At 51.2% G+C, this 18041-nt stretch overlaps 1 protein-coding gene across 4 annotated transcripts in view; it reads left to right on the forward strand.

Annotated features, from left to right (window-relative positions):
* CACNA2D4 (calcium voltage-gated channel auxiliary subunit alpha2delta 4) overlaps positions 1-18041 on the forward strand; it is a 114044-nt gene that overhangs the window by 90571 nt on the left and 5432 nt on the right. For 3 of the 4 annotated variants that reach the window (XR_014137908.1, XM_060658831.3, XM_060658830.3), the window contains exons 27-34: positions 6105-6166; positions 7172-7216; positions 7377-7439; positions 14462-14532; positions 14924-14999; positions 15521-15573; positions 15928-15983; positions 16300-16320. Coding sequence is in view for 2 of the 4 variants with exons in the window: in XM_060658831.3 (XP_060514814.3) it covers positions 6105-6166; positions 7172-7216; positions 7377-7439; positions 14462-14532; positions 14924-14999; positions 15521-15573; positions 15928-15983; positions 16300-16320 (447 nt within the window). In the remaining 2 variants the exon portion in view is untranslated. The remainder of the gene's footprint in view (positions 1-6104; positions 6167-7171; positions 7217-7376; positions 7440-14461; positions 14533-14923; positions 15000-15520; positions 15574-15927; positions 15984-16299; positions 16321-18041) is intronic. The other variant, XR_014137909.1, reaches the window with a different exon arrangement.

The following is an 18041-nucleotide window of genomic DNA, read 5'->3' on the forward strand; positions in this document are numbered from 1 at the left end:
GGAATTCACCTACACAGAGGTCAAGTGCATCCTATCCTTCAGGCTAACTGCACCCACTTACCTCTAAACAGATCTTGGCTCTCCCAGCTCCTTCCCTGAGTCTGAAACACCCTCCGTCCCCATGGGTAGCCTCCCCCTTCTTAAAAGCTCAGCCAGAAAGTCACCACCTTTACCAAGTTTCCCTGTCCGGTCCACAGACTTGACCTTCTCCAATCTATGGCCTTTCTTTGGGGCACCCTTGCGGTTCATATCACAGAAAATGTACAGCAGCTTTCTGTGGGATGGCTTATCTTCTTTCGTGTACTATGAGCTGTACCAGAAAATGGACTCTGCCTCTCCCACACCCCAGTACATTCTTGTCAGCTGAATCAGGGCTAGAAGGGAAGAAAGAGCCCAAGCCTAGGCATCAAGAGACCCAGAGTCTAGACTCTGCTGCTCATTAACTAGCTATTAGCTAGTTAATGAACCTGACAGCCCTGGGCCTTATTTTCCTGCTCTATAGAATGAGGAGGGAGAATGATTGAGATCTTGGGTCTCCCTTCTGTTACTGGCACTCTATGACCTTGAGCATCTGCTGGAAAACCAGCCTGTAGGGTAAAAGATGGGCCCCTCCTAATCTCACAGCTCTTGATCAGTTAAACGCTCTCCAGGCTGAGTTATCAAGGCAGAAAGGGGGGGAAGGACAAAGTAGCTATGAGAGCTAGGGGGTAAAGTGTGGAGGTGCTGGGAGAATGGCTCCCAACAGGGATCATTTCTGTGTGTGTGTGTGTGTATGTGTGCACAGCTGCTTTGTTTTGCCATCTGTAATGACAAAGCAGCACTGAGGTGACAGCCAGGACCCCGAGCAGATAGGTACATCTTGATAAGCCATCTGCTGCCTGTGGCCTTATTGAGGCTTTTTGTTAGGTTGTCTGACAGTCAAGGGAATGTTAAAGAAAAGCTGCTTCGGAGGAAGGCACAAGATCATTGTGGAGGAGAGATCCTTGTGCAGAAGCAGGGGAGAGAGGAAAGGCAGGAGGAGGCCAGGGGAGGGAGAAGAACAGGCACGGCTAGGGGCAGGAGGAAGGAGCATCATTTCTCTGCTTCTGTCAGGTTGTAGTGGGACCTGGGGTCCAACGTCTGTCTCTGAAACAAGGACCAATCACGCACAGAAAAGAGGGGGTCTCTTAATAACCCACTGGGGGTGGCAGCCCAGAGAGGCCAGTGCTGCACATTCCCATGGCCCCTTTGCTTGGATTTCTCTTCACCACTAGTTCTGTGCCTGCCTGCAAACATAATACCATGAAGTATTATCTCCTGCACACAGCAGGCTTATAGGAGACACTAGGAGGGGGGTGACCCCCTGGTGCTCCCCTGAGATGGGGGTCCAGTGAGGTTCTGACAATAGCCGACCACCTGAGCAAGCAGAACAGGGACCCAAGGGCCACCTTGGCAGGTTTCCCAGGAGAGAAGCCTGGACTCTCGCAGTGTCTGGGGTGGAAAAGTACAGTTTGGGTTATAAGGCAGGAATTGAACAGGATTTGAAATGATGAACAGCAGAACAGACGATTTGCTGTTGAAGATGCTCCCGTGATCCTCACTACCTCCCCCACTCTATACCAGCCCCTGCTGTCAGAATCTAGCAGATCCTACCATGAGGAAGCTCTTTTTGTCTCCCCTAAAGTCCCTGTTTCTTAGTGGGCTCCCTCTTAGGCCTTCAGGGGAATCAGAGCACAGCTAAACCTCTAGGGTCTCAAGTCCAGATCTGTAAGAGGCCAGGATCCATATGGGAGGAAGGAGCTCAGCTCAGTCCTAAGCCCTAAAGGTAAGGGATGAGATGGCAAGATCTTGTAGAATTTGCTTCCCAGTCAAGTGGCTGACTCAATGGAATTCACAAATATTTACTTAGTTCAAAAAATAGTTATGGTGGGGAGCCTGGGTGGCTCAGTCAGTTAAGCATCTGACTCTTGGTTTCAGCTCAGGTCATGATCTCATGGTTTATGAGTTCGAGCCCTGCGTCGGGCTCTGCACTGACAGTGCAGAGCCTGCTTGGGATTCTCTCTCTGTCCCTCTCACTCTGCCCCTCCCCTGCTCTCTCTCTCTCTCTCAAGAATAAATAAAATTTTAAAAAACTTAAAAAAATGTTTATGGACGGGCGCCTGGGTGGCTCAGTTGGTTAGGCTTCCTACTTTGGCTCAGGTCATGATCTTGTGGTTCTGTAATTTGAGCCCCGCATTGGGCTCTGTGCTGACAGCTTGGAGCCTGGAGCCTGCTTTGGATTCTGTGTCTCCCTCTTTCTCTGCCCCTCCCCTGCTTGTGTTCTCTCTCTCTCTCTCTCTCCCTCTCAAAAATAAAACCTTAAAAAAAATTTTTTTAATGTTTATGGAGCCCCACAGTATGTTAAGTATTATACTAGGTGCAGGGATCAGAACTCACTCCCTCTTCCCTACTTTTAGCCCCCATGCTAATAAGGTGAGGCAGGCAATAAATAGGAATAAAATAAATCTGTTGCTAAGAAACTAAAATGATGAAATAGAGAGTGGAGGGTGAAGGAGTGGTCTGCTCTGTCTGGAGAGGTCAGAGAAAGCCTCTCTAGGAGGCAATGTTTGGGCTGAGATCTGATGATGAGAAGGAGCCAGCCATGTAAAGTTCTAGGGGAAGAGCATTCCAGGAAGGAAGCACAGCTTTGATGCACAGCCATTTAAGGGAGAAGATGATTCAGGTTGAAATCAGAGAGAATGGCAGGGCAGGCTCCTGTGGGGCTTTGAGGCCATATTACAGAGGAGTTTAGATTTTGTTCCAAAAACAGTGGAAAGGCATTGGAAGGTTTTAAGCAAGGGAGTGACATGACTTGATCTTCAGAAAGATCATTGCTATGGCTATTGGGGAACGGAGGGCAGAGAGGCAGGGAGACTGCTTAGGGATCTAGCACATTAATCCAAGTGAGGGATGTTGGTCTGGCCCAGGGTGGTAGCAGCAGAGTAGACAGACTTACAGTGTTTTGGAATAAGGGCTGCCGAACTTGGATGGAAGAAGGGAACATGAGAACGATTAAGTGGAATATGCCCCAAATGGAAAAGTCTCAAGGAAGGTCACATTTGGGGGAGGAAAAGCCAGAGTTCAGTTGTGAACATGTGAAGTTTGAAATGCTTCTTGGTGACCCAAGTGGAGATGTAGGCAGTTGGAATGTCCTTAGTTCTGCAAAGGACACCCAGATGCAAAGGACCTGGAGCTCACCTTAGAAGAGCTTCTGGTCCAGTTGTGAGACGGAACCTAGGGGAGAGACAATCTGCTTGGTTCCCCACTCCTCCCATTTCTAGCCAAGAGCCTCAAAAACCTGTTTCATTAGGGAAAAACTAACTCCCACCTTCTCAAGCCTCTCTATGTTAGAATCACAGAATTCCTTCTGGCTCTGGAATGTCATGATTCCATGAGAATTGGCTCTGAGCAGGCAGGTAGAAAGTCAAGGTCTTCCTCTAGGAATCATCTGAAATCTCTTTGACTATGGAAGCCAAGGACAAGGGTCAGTGGCCCAAAGATCTGATCATTCTAAGCATTAGTGTGACTCCTCTCTGACAATTTTTTTTTTAATTTTTTTTAACGTTTATTTATTTTTGAGACAGAGAGAGACAGAGCATGAATGGAGGAGGGTCAGAGAGAGGGAGACACAGAATCTGAAACAGGCTCCAGGCTCTGAGCTGTCAGCACAGAGCCCGACGCGGGGCGTGAACTCACGGACTGCGAGATCATGACCTGAGCCGAAGTCGGCCGCTTAACCGACTGAGCCACCCAGGCGCCCCCTCTCTGACAATTTTTAGAAAGTTTCTTCCTTCACTCAGCTTTCTTTTGTTGGTGAAAGAAATGGTCTAAAATGAATATCATGGGTGGTCTTAAAAGGAAGAAAGGGAGAGAGAGTAAGAAGTCACCTGCAAGTTTAGAGGGAAGCATGGAAGGGAGGATAGGGTGTGGTCACCAGCACTGGACTCTCCAGCACAAGCTTCATGTGTTGATCATGTGCTGTGTCAGTGCATCTCTCGTCTTTGTCATGACCAAGAAGTGGGTGTGCCTGCGCCCTTCCCACCCCTCCTCTTAGTCATCAGACCTTGCAGCCCAAAGAAGTGCACAAAGAACTCAAATGTTCCCATATCACAGAACCTGTTCCAGAAGGCTAGCCAAAGTTCCAGCCACAGAAGTACCATGAGACTCCAAAGGAGGGGAGGGCCTTCTCGGGGCCTTGGTTTCATCATCTGTAAATTCATGTATCTAGAATTGCATTGTCCAGTATGGTGGCCATCAGCCACATGTAGCTATTTAAATTTAATTAAAATTACATTAAAAATCTAAAATTCAGGCCCTCAGTCATACCAGCCACATTTCAAGGGCTCAATAGCCACATGTGTCTAGTGGCTACTGTATGAAACAGTGCAGGTCTAGAACAGAAAGTTCAATCAGATAGTATTGCTTTACAACAGTGGTTCCCAAAATATGGTCTCTGGGCCAGTAGCATCAACATCATCTAGAAACACTTTAGAATTGCAAATTCTCAGGCCTCACCCCAGACATACTAAATGAGAGACTCTAGGGACAGGGGAAAACCTTCCAGATGATTCTAATGCATGCCAAAGTTTGAGAACCAAGGCTCTAGTGTAAAATAATATTCTCCTCCATTATCTGTTTGAGCCTCAACAATCTTATACTCATTCTGCCTTCCTAGGGCGAGTATAATCATGGCTCATTTTGTAACTGAAGAAACAAATCCAAAGATCACAGCCTTGGCAAACCCAGGGCCAGAACTCTGGCCCCTTGACCCTTCCTTGTCTCATTTTTTTTTTTCATAATATTTGTCTAGGATCATTCCATATTGAAAAAACAAAAAAATACAATTCTGTATCTCTGTACCATTCTAGAACTCCAGCCCATTTAGAAGAGCCTGTTGCTGAGTTTTGGCAAGTCAGAATGGTCACAATGGAAGATCTCTCCAATGAGTGGTCATTGGCGTGCCTAGAATGTCTCATGAATATAGTATAACAGTCAGGAGCTCAGATCCACGCCCACTGTGCTGATGAGGGGACCGCAGCCTCAGGTGGGAGAGTGCTTGACTAGAGAACAGTTAAGAGCCTTAGGAACAGACCCAGCTGAGTCCCGGTTCTGCCTTTAGGGGCTGGGTGACTTAGGCAAGCACATCACCTCTGCAAGCCTCCATTTCCTCAGCTGTGAAGTCCGAATAAGAATAGAACTGGTCCGCTGTGTGGATGAAATAAGCTCATGGATGTGAAGGTGACTGGCACTCAAAATTTTCAATATTATATACCAGACAGTAGGAAGTCGACCTAGTTTTTTTATTCCTTTTCTTTTCAATATAACCTGCCTTTTTGTTATGTTCTCTGACCTCAGATTTCTCTTAGCATGTGAGCTCCAGCTCGCATCCTCTGAGCCTATTTGGGAACCAAAGAGGCACAGGTGGCCCTTGGACGTGGCATCATCAAGAGTAGCTTTTGCCGGTTGGTAGCATCTCTAGTTTTCTGGAACCTACTTGGGTAAACCTGATCGTACCTTTCAGCAAGGAAAGAGACTTCTTACAAAGTGGGGGAGACCCTGAGCAGGAATGGGGTACAAGACAGGCTGTTATGTCAGACTTGAAATCTAGAAAGCTTCATAAAGGGTGCTGAATTCCAGTCTCAGCCTACCACTTCTGGTCCGATGACCTTGAACAAATGGCTCAGTCTCTCTGCCTGTTTTTCCATCTGTGGGAAAAGGGAGAATGATGTGCCTAGTGCACCTGCCTCAATTTTCCCAAGATCAGAGGAGAGTGCTGTCCTCATTGTTCTGTAGAACCTGGGACTCATCTTTCTCTTGAGCATTTTCTGGTGTTGCCTGCTGTGGAGAGACAGAAGCCACCAGCCGGTCTGCTTTTCTCCCCACTCCCACTCCACAGGAGCCTCAGCTCTCGAGCACACTGCCATCTGACTCAGCTCGATGCTACCTCTCCCCTCAGTTCCTGCTGATGCACCTCCTCTCTCTGACTTGGATCTATTTTTTTCTCTCACTGTCTCTTCCCTCCCACCAACCCCCTCCCCAAAAAACACGCCCATGGTCTTGCCCTCCCTCTTCCCACTTCCTTGTAGCGGTGGGAGTCCAAATGAGGCTGGAGTTCCTACAACGCACGTTCTGGGCAGCGACCCGGCAGGTGGGTGTGAAGGTGCCAGGTCAGGGCCAGAGGATTGGCCGACACCTTGGGGTGAGGAGGGCCCGCTCCCCCGGGCAGCCCTCACCGCCTCTTGGCCCACCTCCTGGGCCCTCAGTCCACTGTTCCAGATCCCTTCCTTCTCTGCCTGGCTCTGCCTGGCTCTCTTCCTTCTCTGCCTGCACCTCAGCCTGTGGACTCCTGACCTTCCTCACCAGGGGCTCTGTCTCAGCTCAGACCCAGAGAAAGGGCAGGTCACAATGCTCCCACCTGCCCTGCCCCATCAGGCAGAGGAGAGAGCACCCCTCGTCCCTCCAGCCAAGACCCAGGCTTTGACTGCTGTCCATCCTGTGCTTCCCACTCCACCCCATCCTTCCCCACCTCTGCTCTTCCTCCCCGGAGCCTGGAGCCCACGCACTGGGCTCTTCCCCACTTCCTGGGTCTCCTCACTGTCTTCCTCAAGCTCCTCTGGCCAGAATCTTCCCCTCTGTGCCATGGCCCCCCCATCTGCGTGTCGCTGCATCCTCCCTTTGAGCGGGTTTAGGAAACCACAGAATGAAGATGGAAGGGATGGGAGGGGAAGGGGCACCAGCCCCATAACCTAGCAGCACCCTTCACATCAGGTGGGATCACAAAGAACAGGAGCCTCTGAAGCCACCCCATGAGGCTTCCAGTGCCGCCCTCACACATGGGCTGCAGTGGCCATGGCCCCTCAGACAAGGCTGAACCCACCAGCAAGGGCCTGCTTCTCCTTGCCCTGACCCCACTAACAGCTTCACACGTGCATCACACCACACGTATACACCACACGTGCACACATGCACACTGCACACAGACGCCCTACACATACAACACACACACAGCATACACACCACATATACTATACACACACACCAAACACATACAGTATAAACCCCACATCAGTATACGAATATAACACACACACAACACCATGCAGATGCACGTACACAGGCATACACAGTTTACAATTTCTCCTCTTCCTTCCAGTGCGGCACTGTGGAGAGGCCATGCCCAGAGAGCTGCCAGGACAGTGTAAGTTCTTCCACGGACCCCCCCAACCACATCCTTCCCTGAAGTGCTGGGCCACACTGCGTGCCTCTACACTGGACACGCAGGCCTGCCTTCCCGAACGCCGGGACGGGCACCCAGGGGTCATGGCCCAGCCATGACCTCCTCCTGGGTTTCTCCCCAGAGCCTGGACTGCTTCGTCATCGACAACAACGGGTTCATCCTAATCTCAGAGAGGTCCCAGGAGGTAAGGCATTGGGGAAGTAGAATTAGGGGTCAATCAAGTCATCTGGCAGCCAGGACAGCCAGGGGAAGGAAGTAATCCTGGCTTAGAGCAGGTGAGAGTAAATGGTCTGAAGAAAACGGAGTCTCTTCTTGAAACCAAGTCCATATAGCAAGATCACAAAATTCAGACACTGTTCCACTTGGGTGGTCAGAGAAAATGTTGCTTCTTATTTTGTCTATACCTCATCTGGCCTCATCCCATGGTTGGTAGAGAATCTGCCCACATGATGAGGAGAGGCAAGACCAAACTCCACCTCAGGGTAGCGTGTGTCCTGTGCCGAGGCCGTGCCGCTGACTCCCAGAGTCCATACCCCCTTGTACTGCCCATCGCCCCACTGCCCTCCATCACATCCCCTCCCCGCTTAGTCCATTCAGGCCACTGCAACATGAACAGACTGTGTGGCTCATCCACAGCTGGAATTTATTTCTCAGGGTTCTTGAGGCCAGATGTCAGAAGCCAGGGTGCCCGTGTGTTCAGGTGAGGGCCCTCTTCCAGGGCACAGATTTCTCATGGTATCCTCATATGGCACAAAGGGCAAGGGAGCTCTGGGGGTCTCTTTGATAAAGGCACTGATCCCATTCCTATTCTACCCAGATCACATTTGCTCACAAGTTGGTACAACTTTGGATATTTGTAAAAACAAATAGAGACATATTTTATAAAGTATGTGTTTATTTAGCTTATTTACCCCTATTTTCTCAACTATTATAACACTGTATGTACTTTTAAAAGCCATCCCAAATCCTTTATAGAATGAAGCAGGGTGTAAATGAAATGAAATTTAATCTCATAATAGGGTTGGGACCATCCAGAAGCTCCTCCAGAGCCCCAAGCCCCCACTGTGCTTGGTTACCCCGGCCTCTGACACTCCGGTGCTTCCACTGCCTCCCTTCCCCCACTTCGGGGCCCCACACCACCGCCACCATCATCTCAGTAGTGGTATTAGTCTCATTTTGTCCTGGAGTTAAAACTGAGGCTGCGAGGTGAGGTTAGCAACCCGAAAACCAACAGCTACAGAAAAGTCAGACTTTGAGCCTAGAAATACGAGTGAAGGGCAGTGACAGTGACCAGGGAGATAAGGCCTTCTCTGGGGGGCGTGGCAGGCCGCAAGCCCCAGCCTCCGGGGTGGTCTTCCTGTGGCCTGGGCACCCACCCCAGGCTGCTCTGTTACTGCTTGGGGCAGAGTTCATTCACTTTGCTGCGCTTGGCTGAGTCTGATGGAATTAGGACCGATGCCTCTAGGACGCTGAATGCCAAGGCCAGGCATCCCAACCCCCAGATTAAACTCCAAGGCTGGTGCCAGGGCTCTGGGAGCAGTGTCTTGACAGAGCTCCTCTTTCCTTGCTCTGGACAACTCTCACCCTGTGACCGGAGCTGTGTCAGGTTAGGAGAGGGCAGGAAGGGAGGCACCAATGGTATAGCAGCACCAGGCACAACACACACAACACACACACCACACACACCAGGCACAACACACAGTTACTACATGGAGAATCAAACTGGCCTAAAGGTAAGAGAGGCCTGGAAGAAGCAGGGACTGGACTGGAAGGTGAGTGGAAACATAGTGGTGGAAAGCGGGTGCTGATGCTGTAGATCAGCTGTCTATCCATCCATTTTTGCTTTTGTTTTAACTCCTCCATTCAACAACTCTGTAACAGTTATCTGTTGCACGTAACAATTTACCCCAACATGTAGTGGCTTAAAGCCACCTGACTTACTGTCCCACAGTTCTTGGGCGTGGCTTAGCTAGCTGATTCTGGCTCAGGGTCTGTCATACAGCTGAAAGGAAGGTGTCACCCAGGGCTGTGTATTCATGTCAAGGCTTGGCTAGAGGACGGTCAGCTTCCAAGTTCACTCACATGGTCAGTTACCACATGGGCCTCTCCACAGGACAGCTCACAACATGGCAACTTGGTTCATCAGAGTGAGCAAGCCAAGAAAAGCCAGAGACAGAGAGAGTGAGAACAAGGTGGAAGTCACTGTCTCCTGGAACCTAGTTTCAGATGCGACATCCCATCACTTTTACTATATTTTATTCACTAGAAGCAAGTTACTACATCCAACCTACCAAGGAGCCATTACAGAAGTGTTCTACCATAAACCCCTTCCCCTCCCCAAACACACCCAAGTGCTGTCAAGGACCACATGGTCTGGCCCCTCCTCCAACTCATTCATTTCCCCCCCTTTTACTCCTAAGCCTCCAAGTGTTGGGGGGCAGGGGTACTGGAAGCAGCAGCAGCAGCAGAAATACAAGTTAACAGAAATACAAGTTCTCGGGCCCTACCCAGACTAAGGGAATCAGAAAGTCTGGGGTGGGGCCCACCAACTGCGATGTGACAAGGCCTCTGATGATTCTGATGTGTGATAAAGTCTGAGAGCCACTTCCTAGGCCTTAATGCCAGCTGCTGTTGATCTGGATGCACTTTCCCAACTGGGCTAATGTGCCAGAAGGTCCAGATTACTCCTTGTCCCTGCTGAGGTCCACCCAGGGACCAGAGGAGAGAAGACTGTCACTGCTCTGGATGCAAAGATTCTTCCCAAAGTCCCTCCTAGCCCTTCCTCACTGCGGCCCTCCTGCCCAGCAAATAATGTGAGTGCAATGCCCAAAGGCACCATCTGTGGTCTGCCTGAGGGAGGGGCAGCCTGAATCTCTCCTGGCCCTGGTGGTGTTCCAGTCCTGCTGATTAGACATTTGGTCCCACTGAGCCTCTCTTCCAGCTCAGGGCTCATTCTTTTAATAAAGAACTACAGATGACAGGATTACAGCCCTTTGTTGGGGCCTAGAAAGAGAAGCAGACAGCTGGGGCCAAGAAAGTGACAACAGCTCTATAGATCTTTGTAATGTTTACAGTGGATCTGTCACCTTGGATTTGGGGACTCCAAGTCCTGTCATTTGCCTGTGGGTAGCACCCACACAGGAGAGCTTCAAAGTGGACCTCAAAGGGACAGCAAAGGTAAAAAATCAGATGCCCCATCATGATGTCTTTCCCTGAGGACTTGAATCTCTCAGAAGGAATGCGCCCCTCTACCCCCAGCCCAAAATGCTGAGCTTGTCCTCAGACCAGGGCCTCTGATGTGCCTGTCTTGAGCCTCAGCTCCTGTTTTCCTTGGCTTCCCCTTCTCCTTCCCTGCCTTCCTACACACCTACCATGCAAGTGCCCCCCACTGTCTTCCAGTCATACTCCCAGTGCAGTGGGTACGGTGGACACAGTGCAGGAGAAACCTCCAGCCTCCCTGCCTGGTTCATGCTTCTGACCGTGCCGCTCCAGCCCCCATCCCTCACCACCTGCTTCAGCACATCCCAGGCTCCCCCAGTCTCTGGCAGCAGAGCCTTCCTGGGGTCAGGGCAGCCTCATTTGGGCAGCTCAGGCTGGGTGTCTCCAGAGAAAAATTCAGCTGGCCACCTGCCCCAGAGATGGCCCATCACAGCAGAGGACCTCTGGGTGCCTCTCTCCAAAGTGGTGCTAATGGCCACTCCTCCACATGCTTCCCTGGTCCCACTGTGGGGCCAAAGGCACTTGTCAAGAGACTGAGAAGCTCAGAGGAAACAGGCAGGGCTGTACACTAGTAAGGAACAAAAAGAAATTGGTTCTCATGAGGAGCCACACACAGTGACTTCACTCTGGTAACTCATTTAATCCTCACACCCCTTAATTTTTTAGTGAAGAAACTGAGGCTGTCCCTGGGTAAAAGGCTGTGAGACATTTGCCCCATTCCAGAGTCAAGGGCTCCCCCACTCACCCTCTGGCCTCCCTTCCCTCTGGGGATAGTAGCTTCACACAGGCATGCAAATTAGCCTATGCACAGGGCTGCTGCTCAGTCAGCAGGAATACTCATCAGTTCTGCCCCCTCTGCCACCACCTGCCCCATCTGCTTCCTGCTCGAGGCCCTGGGTGGTACCTCGCAGGACCCCATCTCACTCCTGCCTCATAACAGACAGGAAACACAGAAAGCCCCAGGCCCTTTGGATGCAGTCCCAGAGCTCAGGCAGTCCAAAGGACATTGCTTATCTGTGGACTGTCCCCTGTACAAGTGGAGCCCTGACCTGCTGTGAGCAAACCTAGATGGCATGGGGACCTGGAGCTTCCAGAGACCCTGTACTGTGCTGTGGGTGGACAGAGGCAGGAGACCCTGTGCTGTGCTGTGCTGTGCTGTGCTTTGGGTGCTATGCCACAGTCAGTCTGGGGGACCTAAGCTGACAAGGGTACTCAAGTTTGAGTGTTTCAACTTGGGCTTTGCAGGGTCAGGAACTAAATCAGTTTACCTATTTGAGGCACTGATTCACTCTGATGAGGCTCAAATGAAACTATCAGCACAGAATAGTGTTCTGCTGTCAGGAATAGTGCCCCCACTACAGTGTTTTTTATGTGGGTTTTTTTTTTTTTAACTTATTTTTGAGAGCAGAGGAGGGGCAGAGAGAGAGAGACAGACAGACAGACAGAATCCGAAGCAGGTTCCAGGCTCTGAGCTGTCAGCATAGAGCCCACTTGGGGCTTGAACCCAGGAACTGCGAGATCATGAACTGAGCCAAAGTTGGCTGCTTAACTGACTAAGCTACCCAGGCACCCTTACAGTGTTTTAAACAAATTAAAGGTTTATTCTCTCACGTGAAAGAATAGAGAAAAGTAGCCCAGGCCTGGTATGATGTGGTCACCAGGTGTCCCCATCCTCAAGATCACAACATGGCCATAGGAGTTCCTGCCTTCTTGTCCACTTTCCAGACAGGAAGAAGGGGGAGGTCAACAGCCATGAATGAGGTGCTTCAGCAGATCTCCCTTTAAACAGATTCCCAGAAGTCTCACCCAGGAACTTTGCTCACATTTTATTGGCCAGCCCCAGCTGCAGGGGAGTCTGGGAAATGTAGTGTTTTAGCGAACACATTGCTACCGTAATTCAAGTCAGGATCGCCTTACCTAAAGAAGAAGGGGAGGATGGATATGCTCTGCCAGAGTGACATATCCTAGAAAGTCACGCTGTGTATGTGTAGGTACAGAGGAGGACACGTTTTTCCCAGTGTCCAGGGGCTTGTCTTCTCAGAATCAAGTGTCTGAACAACAAGGAGAGATGAAGGGACAGCCTTGTGGGAATTTGCCTTTTTTCCATCCCGCTGCACTTTCCCAGCAAGAGTACTCAGATCACTCATTCATCCCCCTGTCCATTCACTCACACATTCCTTCAGCAAATACATGCTGAATAGTGACCATGAACAAGACACTGTGTGGTCTATGAGAAGCCAGGAGGTGGATGTCTGCCCTGGAGGATCTTGCTGTCTAGTAATGCAGGAATGCACAGACACCTGGTCACTGGAACAGCAAAATTTAGCAAACCGCAGCTGACGGAGAGGGATGACTTGAACTGGAGGGACTCCAGGTGGGTTCAGGGCTGCACTGTGAGGAACAGCAGGACTGGATGCCTCTCACCTTTTCACTTGCTGTTCCTTCCCTTAAGTGCCCTCAGCCCCTCTCTGCTGTCCCCTGCTCTGTCCATTGCCCTCCTTCAAGAAGCCTATCAGGCCTCAGAACACAATGAGCCTCTGGCCAAAGAAAGCACAGAGCTCAGAAAAGCCTGAGTGTCTCATTGTATCCAGCTCTCTCATGGCTACTGCCTCGTGCCTTAGTCATTAGCCTCTAGGTTTCCAAGTGCAGAGGAGGGATGCCATCACTCCAGCTGGAGAGGGGAGAAAGAAAGACTTCTTAGAGGAGGACAAGTAAAGCTCCTTGGAGTGGGACTGAGGAAGGGTCATTGAGGCAGAGAGAAGAGCCAAGGCCTGGAGCATTTCCTGTCATATGGCCACCACATACAGAACACTCACTGTGTGCCAGATGCATGGTACACATTATCCCCTAACCTACCCATGGCCACACAGTGGGCAGTGCCAGAGCCAGGATCTGAGTCAAAATCCAGTACCTAAGTCCAGACTCTTTCACTCTGCCATGCTGAGAAATCGGCAGAAGAGGCCAGGGCAGGTGAGGAGGTCGGTGTAGGGGTGCAGCTGGAGGGCAGTCTGAAGCCAGAGCACAGCAGGCTTGGGTGTCAACCAACGTGGAGAGACTTTGCAGGCTTGGAGGATACCGCCTAGCCTGGCACACTGGCACATTGGTGGGTGCTCACCAGTGCTGGCTGATTGGGTAATGGAGGGACGGAGCAAGAAGGAGACCAAATCCCAGCTGTATTTGAGAAAGGTTGTCTGGCAGCAGGGCTGGGGACTGGGAGACAGCCCAGTTGGGAGGGTGGAGTGAGCTGGGGTTGACAAAGGTCTGGGTTAAGTCACTGTCCATGAGTCAGAAGGTGAATGACAAACCCACAGGGCACACTGGTAACTGGAAAGGTGGGGGGAGTGGGGAGGGAAGATCAAAGGCAGCTCCAGAGTTCCGAAAACAGGATTTGGCCGAGTGATAAGGATGCCAGTGTGAGAGACAGAACTCTGCTTTTGAGCCTTTTTAGACCATGATTCACAGAAAGAAATACATGTTACATCTGATCTAGGACATACACATGCACCATATACAAGAAACCAAATTTCACAAAACCTTGTTTAACCTGACTGCATGCAGTTCACATGAAATTGTTCAAAGGAATTCTGTGCCTAAAAAAAAATCAGATTGCAACCCCCATATTGATTTCATGGCCAACTAATGGATTACAACTTAGAGTTTAAAAAGGACTGAGAATATGGCAGGGGAGCAGGTTAAAGAGGGAAGGGCCAGGTGGAATGGATACAGTTCTGATTATATTGAAAGGAATCTGAGGGGAAACCCAACCAGCAACTAGTCTGGAGCTCAGAAATGAACCTGGCCTAATGTGGGGGACCTAGAAGTCCTCATCCAGCTCCAGCTCCCTCCCTCCTCTCACCACCCATCTCTCACGCCCCCTCCTCCTCCCTCTGTCTTTTCCCTCCCCTTGTTCTCCCCCTCTCTCCCTCCCTCCCTCTCCATCCATCCTTTCCTTCCTCTCTCCCTCTCCCCCCTCTCTCTCCCTCACAGATGGGAAGATTCCTGGGGGAGGTGGATGGCGCTCTCATGACCCAGCTGCTCAGCATGGGGGTGTTCAGCCAGTAAGTGGGACATGCTTCTCCCCAGACTGAATACACACAGAAAAGGCAGGAGCTGATGCTAAATGGTCCCGACAGATATCGGGATCCTGACCTCAAAAACCCATAGCAAAAGCCCCAAAGAGCTCCCAAAGCAACCTTTCTGAAGCCAGGGACTTGACATGAGGTGGAGAGGGGTATAAGGTCATATGGGCCCTTAGAGGGAAAACCAAATTTGCTGTTCAACTTCTTTAAAGCAGTCAAAGTGCCGAGATGTAATTTTCTGATCTGCCTATCCTAACCCATGCACCCTCATGAATCCTGGTGAATGAAAACCCTGCAGCAAACTTCCCCTGGGTGGGGGCAGGGAATAGGGGAAGGTCTGGACTCCCCAGATTCTGTTTCTGATTTTCAGAGTGACTATGTATGACTACCAGGCCATGTGCAAACCATCAAATCACCACCACAGCGCTGCCCGGCCCCTGGTCAGCGTAAGTGTCACCCCAGACTTTCTTCCCACCTGCTAGCTCCAGGACCCCACTCTTGACTCTGATCGGAAAGTCCTGTCCAACCTCTTCCCACACCCCTACTCCCTGTTCTCAGCCTGTCCCGTGCCCCCAGGTCTTCTCTCTGGGGCTTCAGGGAATTGTTCTGGCAGCTCATGAGATAACCAGGGATCTCTGGCAGAGAAAGCAGACCACATAGCTCCTTTCTTGCTTTGTTCCTAACCTCAGTTGCTAGTGCTTTCACTAGCACCAGAAACCTAATTGGCTCATCAGGAAGAGAACTTCACTAGTCTTCTAGATGGGCATTGTCTAACCCCAAGTGTCTGCCCTACAATAGAAATTTATCAGATAACTCAGTTATAAATGTTCCCTCTGCTGGGAAGGGATGGGGGGTGGTGGCAGCAGGAGGGGGAACCCCCCCCATGGTCGTTAATGGTGGTGCTGAGGGGAGCCTTTGCCAGGGTCCTGGGGTCCTGGGCTTAACTGTGTGTCCCTTTCCTTCCCAGCCAATCTCTGCCCTCCTGACTGCTACCAGGTGGCTAGTGAATGAGCTCTTGCTGTGAGTGGGGTCTGCATCTGGGACAGGGGGTGGGGCCCGGGGGGAACTTCATGCAAGTGTGGCTTATGAGGGAGCCCTTTGAGCAGGAGCTGCCCAAAGTCCCCACAACCCCAGAGGAGGCAGGCAAGATCCCTGGGTGGAACTGGCCAGGCATGTATGGTGCTTGCCTCCTACACTCTGCTGCCAGAGGTTGTGAGGCTCTCTGCTCACCTAAGAGCCTCAGGGCAGGGAGAGGGTGTCCTGGAGGAGAGGGGCTTGACCAGGGGCCATCAGGAAGCTCTGGTGCTCCAGCCAGCTGAGGGCCCAGCTGGGGAGGACATGCAGGTCTCTGGGATTCCGCTCTGCATCTGACAGGCTCCTGCTCGAGTGGAGTGCCTGGGGCTCCTGGCGTGCGGACAGCAAGGCCGAGGGTGAGTATACAGGACCACAAAAGGGAGTGCTTACTATCAAAGCCATTTCAGTAGAATCTGTCACTTCTGGGCGGATGACAGAGGGGATGGGGACTCTGGAAAGTCCATTGCTCACCTCTCACCCTGCTGGGCCATCTCTCACTCACCACCTCCCTGTCACTCCTGGCTCCCCTCACCTCTCTGTGTGACATCACACCATCTTGGGACACCCACTGCTCCATGTGACATCATTCATCCCATGTGACATCACCACCCGTGCCATCCTGCCCTCATGGGACATCATGCCCACCCTGTGCTGGGCCTCACGTCTGGACAGCCAAAGCGGTCTTCCATCAGTGTAAGTAGCATTCACTGGGGAGCCTGGGGTGTGGGGGGTATGGGAGGGACTACAAAGGGCCTGTCTTCAGCTCTCCATCCCAGGCGTGCATCTAAGGAAGGCTGAGCTCTCTTCACTGGGGACACCCTAACTCAGAGGGCCTCTCCCAACCTAAAGCCCCATTCTTCACGGGGCAGTGGGGCAGCCCAGATCTTATCCCACACAAGTACAGTCCTACCCCAGGGGAACCACCTCCTTGGGTAGGAACATTTATGATTCCAAGTGGAAAAGGATGAGCAGCCACCAAATCTCCTTGCAGAGCAAGAAACAGTGATGCCTCCAGCTCAGGTGTCCACCGAGCCCTCAGCAGCGCTCAGGGTTGAAGGCATGGTAGGTGGAGGCCTTGGTCTGGTCACAGGAACACTGTGGGGACAGTACATCTCCTGTGACCTTGTATCTGAGGACAGTGTCCTCCAAAGGCCTGATCACAAGTCAAAGATCAGCTGTGACTCTAGACTGCCCCCCTCCCAGGAGAGTGCAGCCACTTGATCTTTAAATGCAAAAAGGAAGCTAGTGGCTTCCACTTGCTTGGCTAACATGGGGTTCCCCTACCACACAGGACTGTCTTGCTTTAGCCAGTTTTACTCAATTCTCCATGTTAATAGAGCCTTTGCCGTGGGGTTCTGGAACATTGCCACTGCCTGGGCTGCACTCCCCACCCCATTTTTGTTAAGACTTTGGCTTCCTGATGGTGTCTGTGACAGGAACCAGGAACCATGTGTCACAACCCATTTAGAAACAGGTCCCTCCTCCCCTCTGCATGGGAACACAAGGTGGGGGACACAGCTCCCCTCCTTATCTTTCTCTCTCTGCCAGCAGCTGCATCTTGCAAAAACTGGGAATGATCTCCCTCAATCTGCTTGTTCAGAATTTTTCATCTTCAGGGCAGCTGTCCCTGGAGCTTCTCCCTCCTGCCTAGGAGGCCTCGTCTGGCCACTCATCCATGTCCTCAGTGAATAGCGCTGGACTTGGGAGTCCAAGGACATGGATGAGTGAGGCCCTGATGCCCTTTCCCAGCTGCATGGGAGCCACTTCACCCTATCGTGGCTGGCATTGTTACTATCATTGTCACTGAGATAACCTACCCACACAAAGGGGCTCAGGTGACAGGCTTAGGGGACAAAGCCAGTGCAACTGGCCCCTGGAAGGAGTGGAGCCAGCCCTGAGTCTTCTGCAAGCTTTAGCCAGAGTGCCCACTCTCAGATTCCAAGGGGGCCCAGACAGCCACACTGCCCAGCAGGAGCCCTTGAAGATCTGGTGGAACCTGACCGAATATATAGACACCCGACTTCTCTGCCTGCAGACTCCCCTCCCTTCCCCTTCAAGGTCTAGTGGGAAGTTTCTGGGTCTGGGAGTTTAGGAGACCTATAGCTATCCTACTAACCCTGAGACCTACTAACCTATGTAATCCTGACTTAGGGATCTATCAAATGGGAGTGATATTGCCCACCCCTACCCCCCTATTTCACAGATAGGCCCTGAGAGCAAAAGGAAAGGCATGAGAAGTGCCTGGAAGAAATAGAAGTGCTGTTAACAAAACAGTGCTGCTATTTTGAACAGAAATAATGTCACTCAGCCTGTGAACCAGCCTTGTTTTGCTTTTGCTCACCTCAGGAGCAAATGTGGGCCCTTTAGGACTGGGCTTCCTGGGCCTCAACTTTTCCTTTTGCAGAGTCCTGTTC

The sequence above is a fragment of the Panthera onca genome, chromosome B4 (assembly GCF_046562875.1).
Source record: "Panthera onca isolate mPanOnc1 chromosome B4, mPanOnc1 haplotype 2, whole genome shotgun sequence".
Lineage (NCBI taxonomy): Eukaryota > Metazoa > Chordata > Mammalia > Carnivora > Felidae > Panthera > Panthera onca.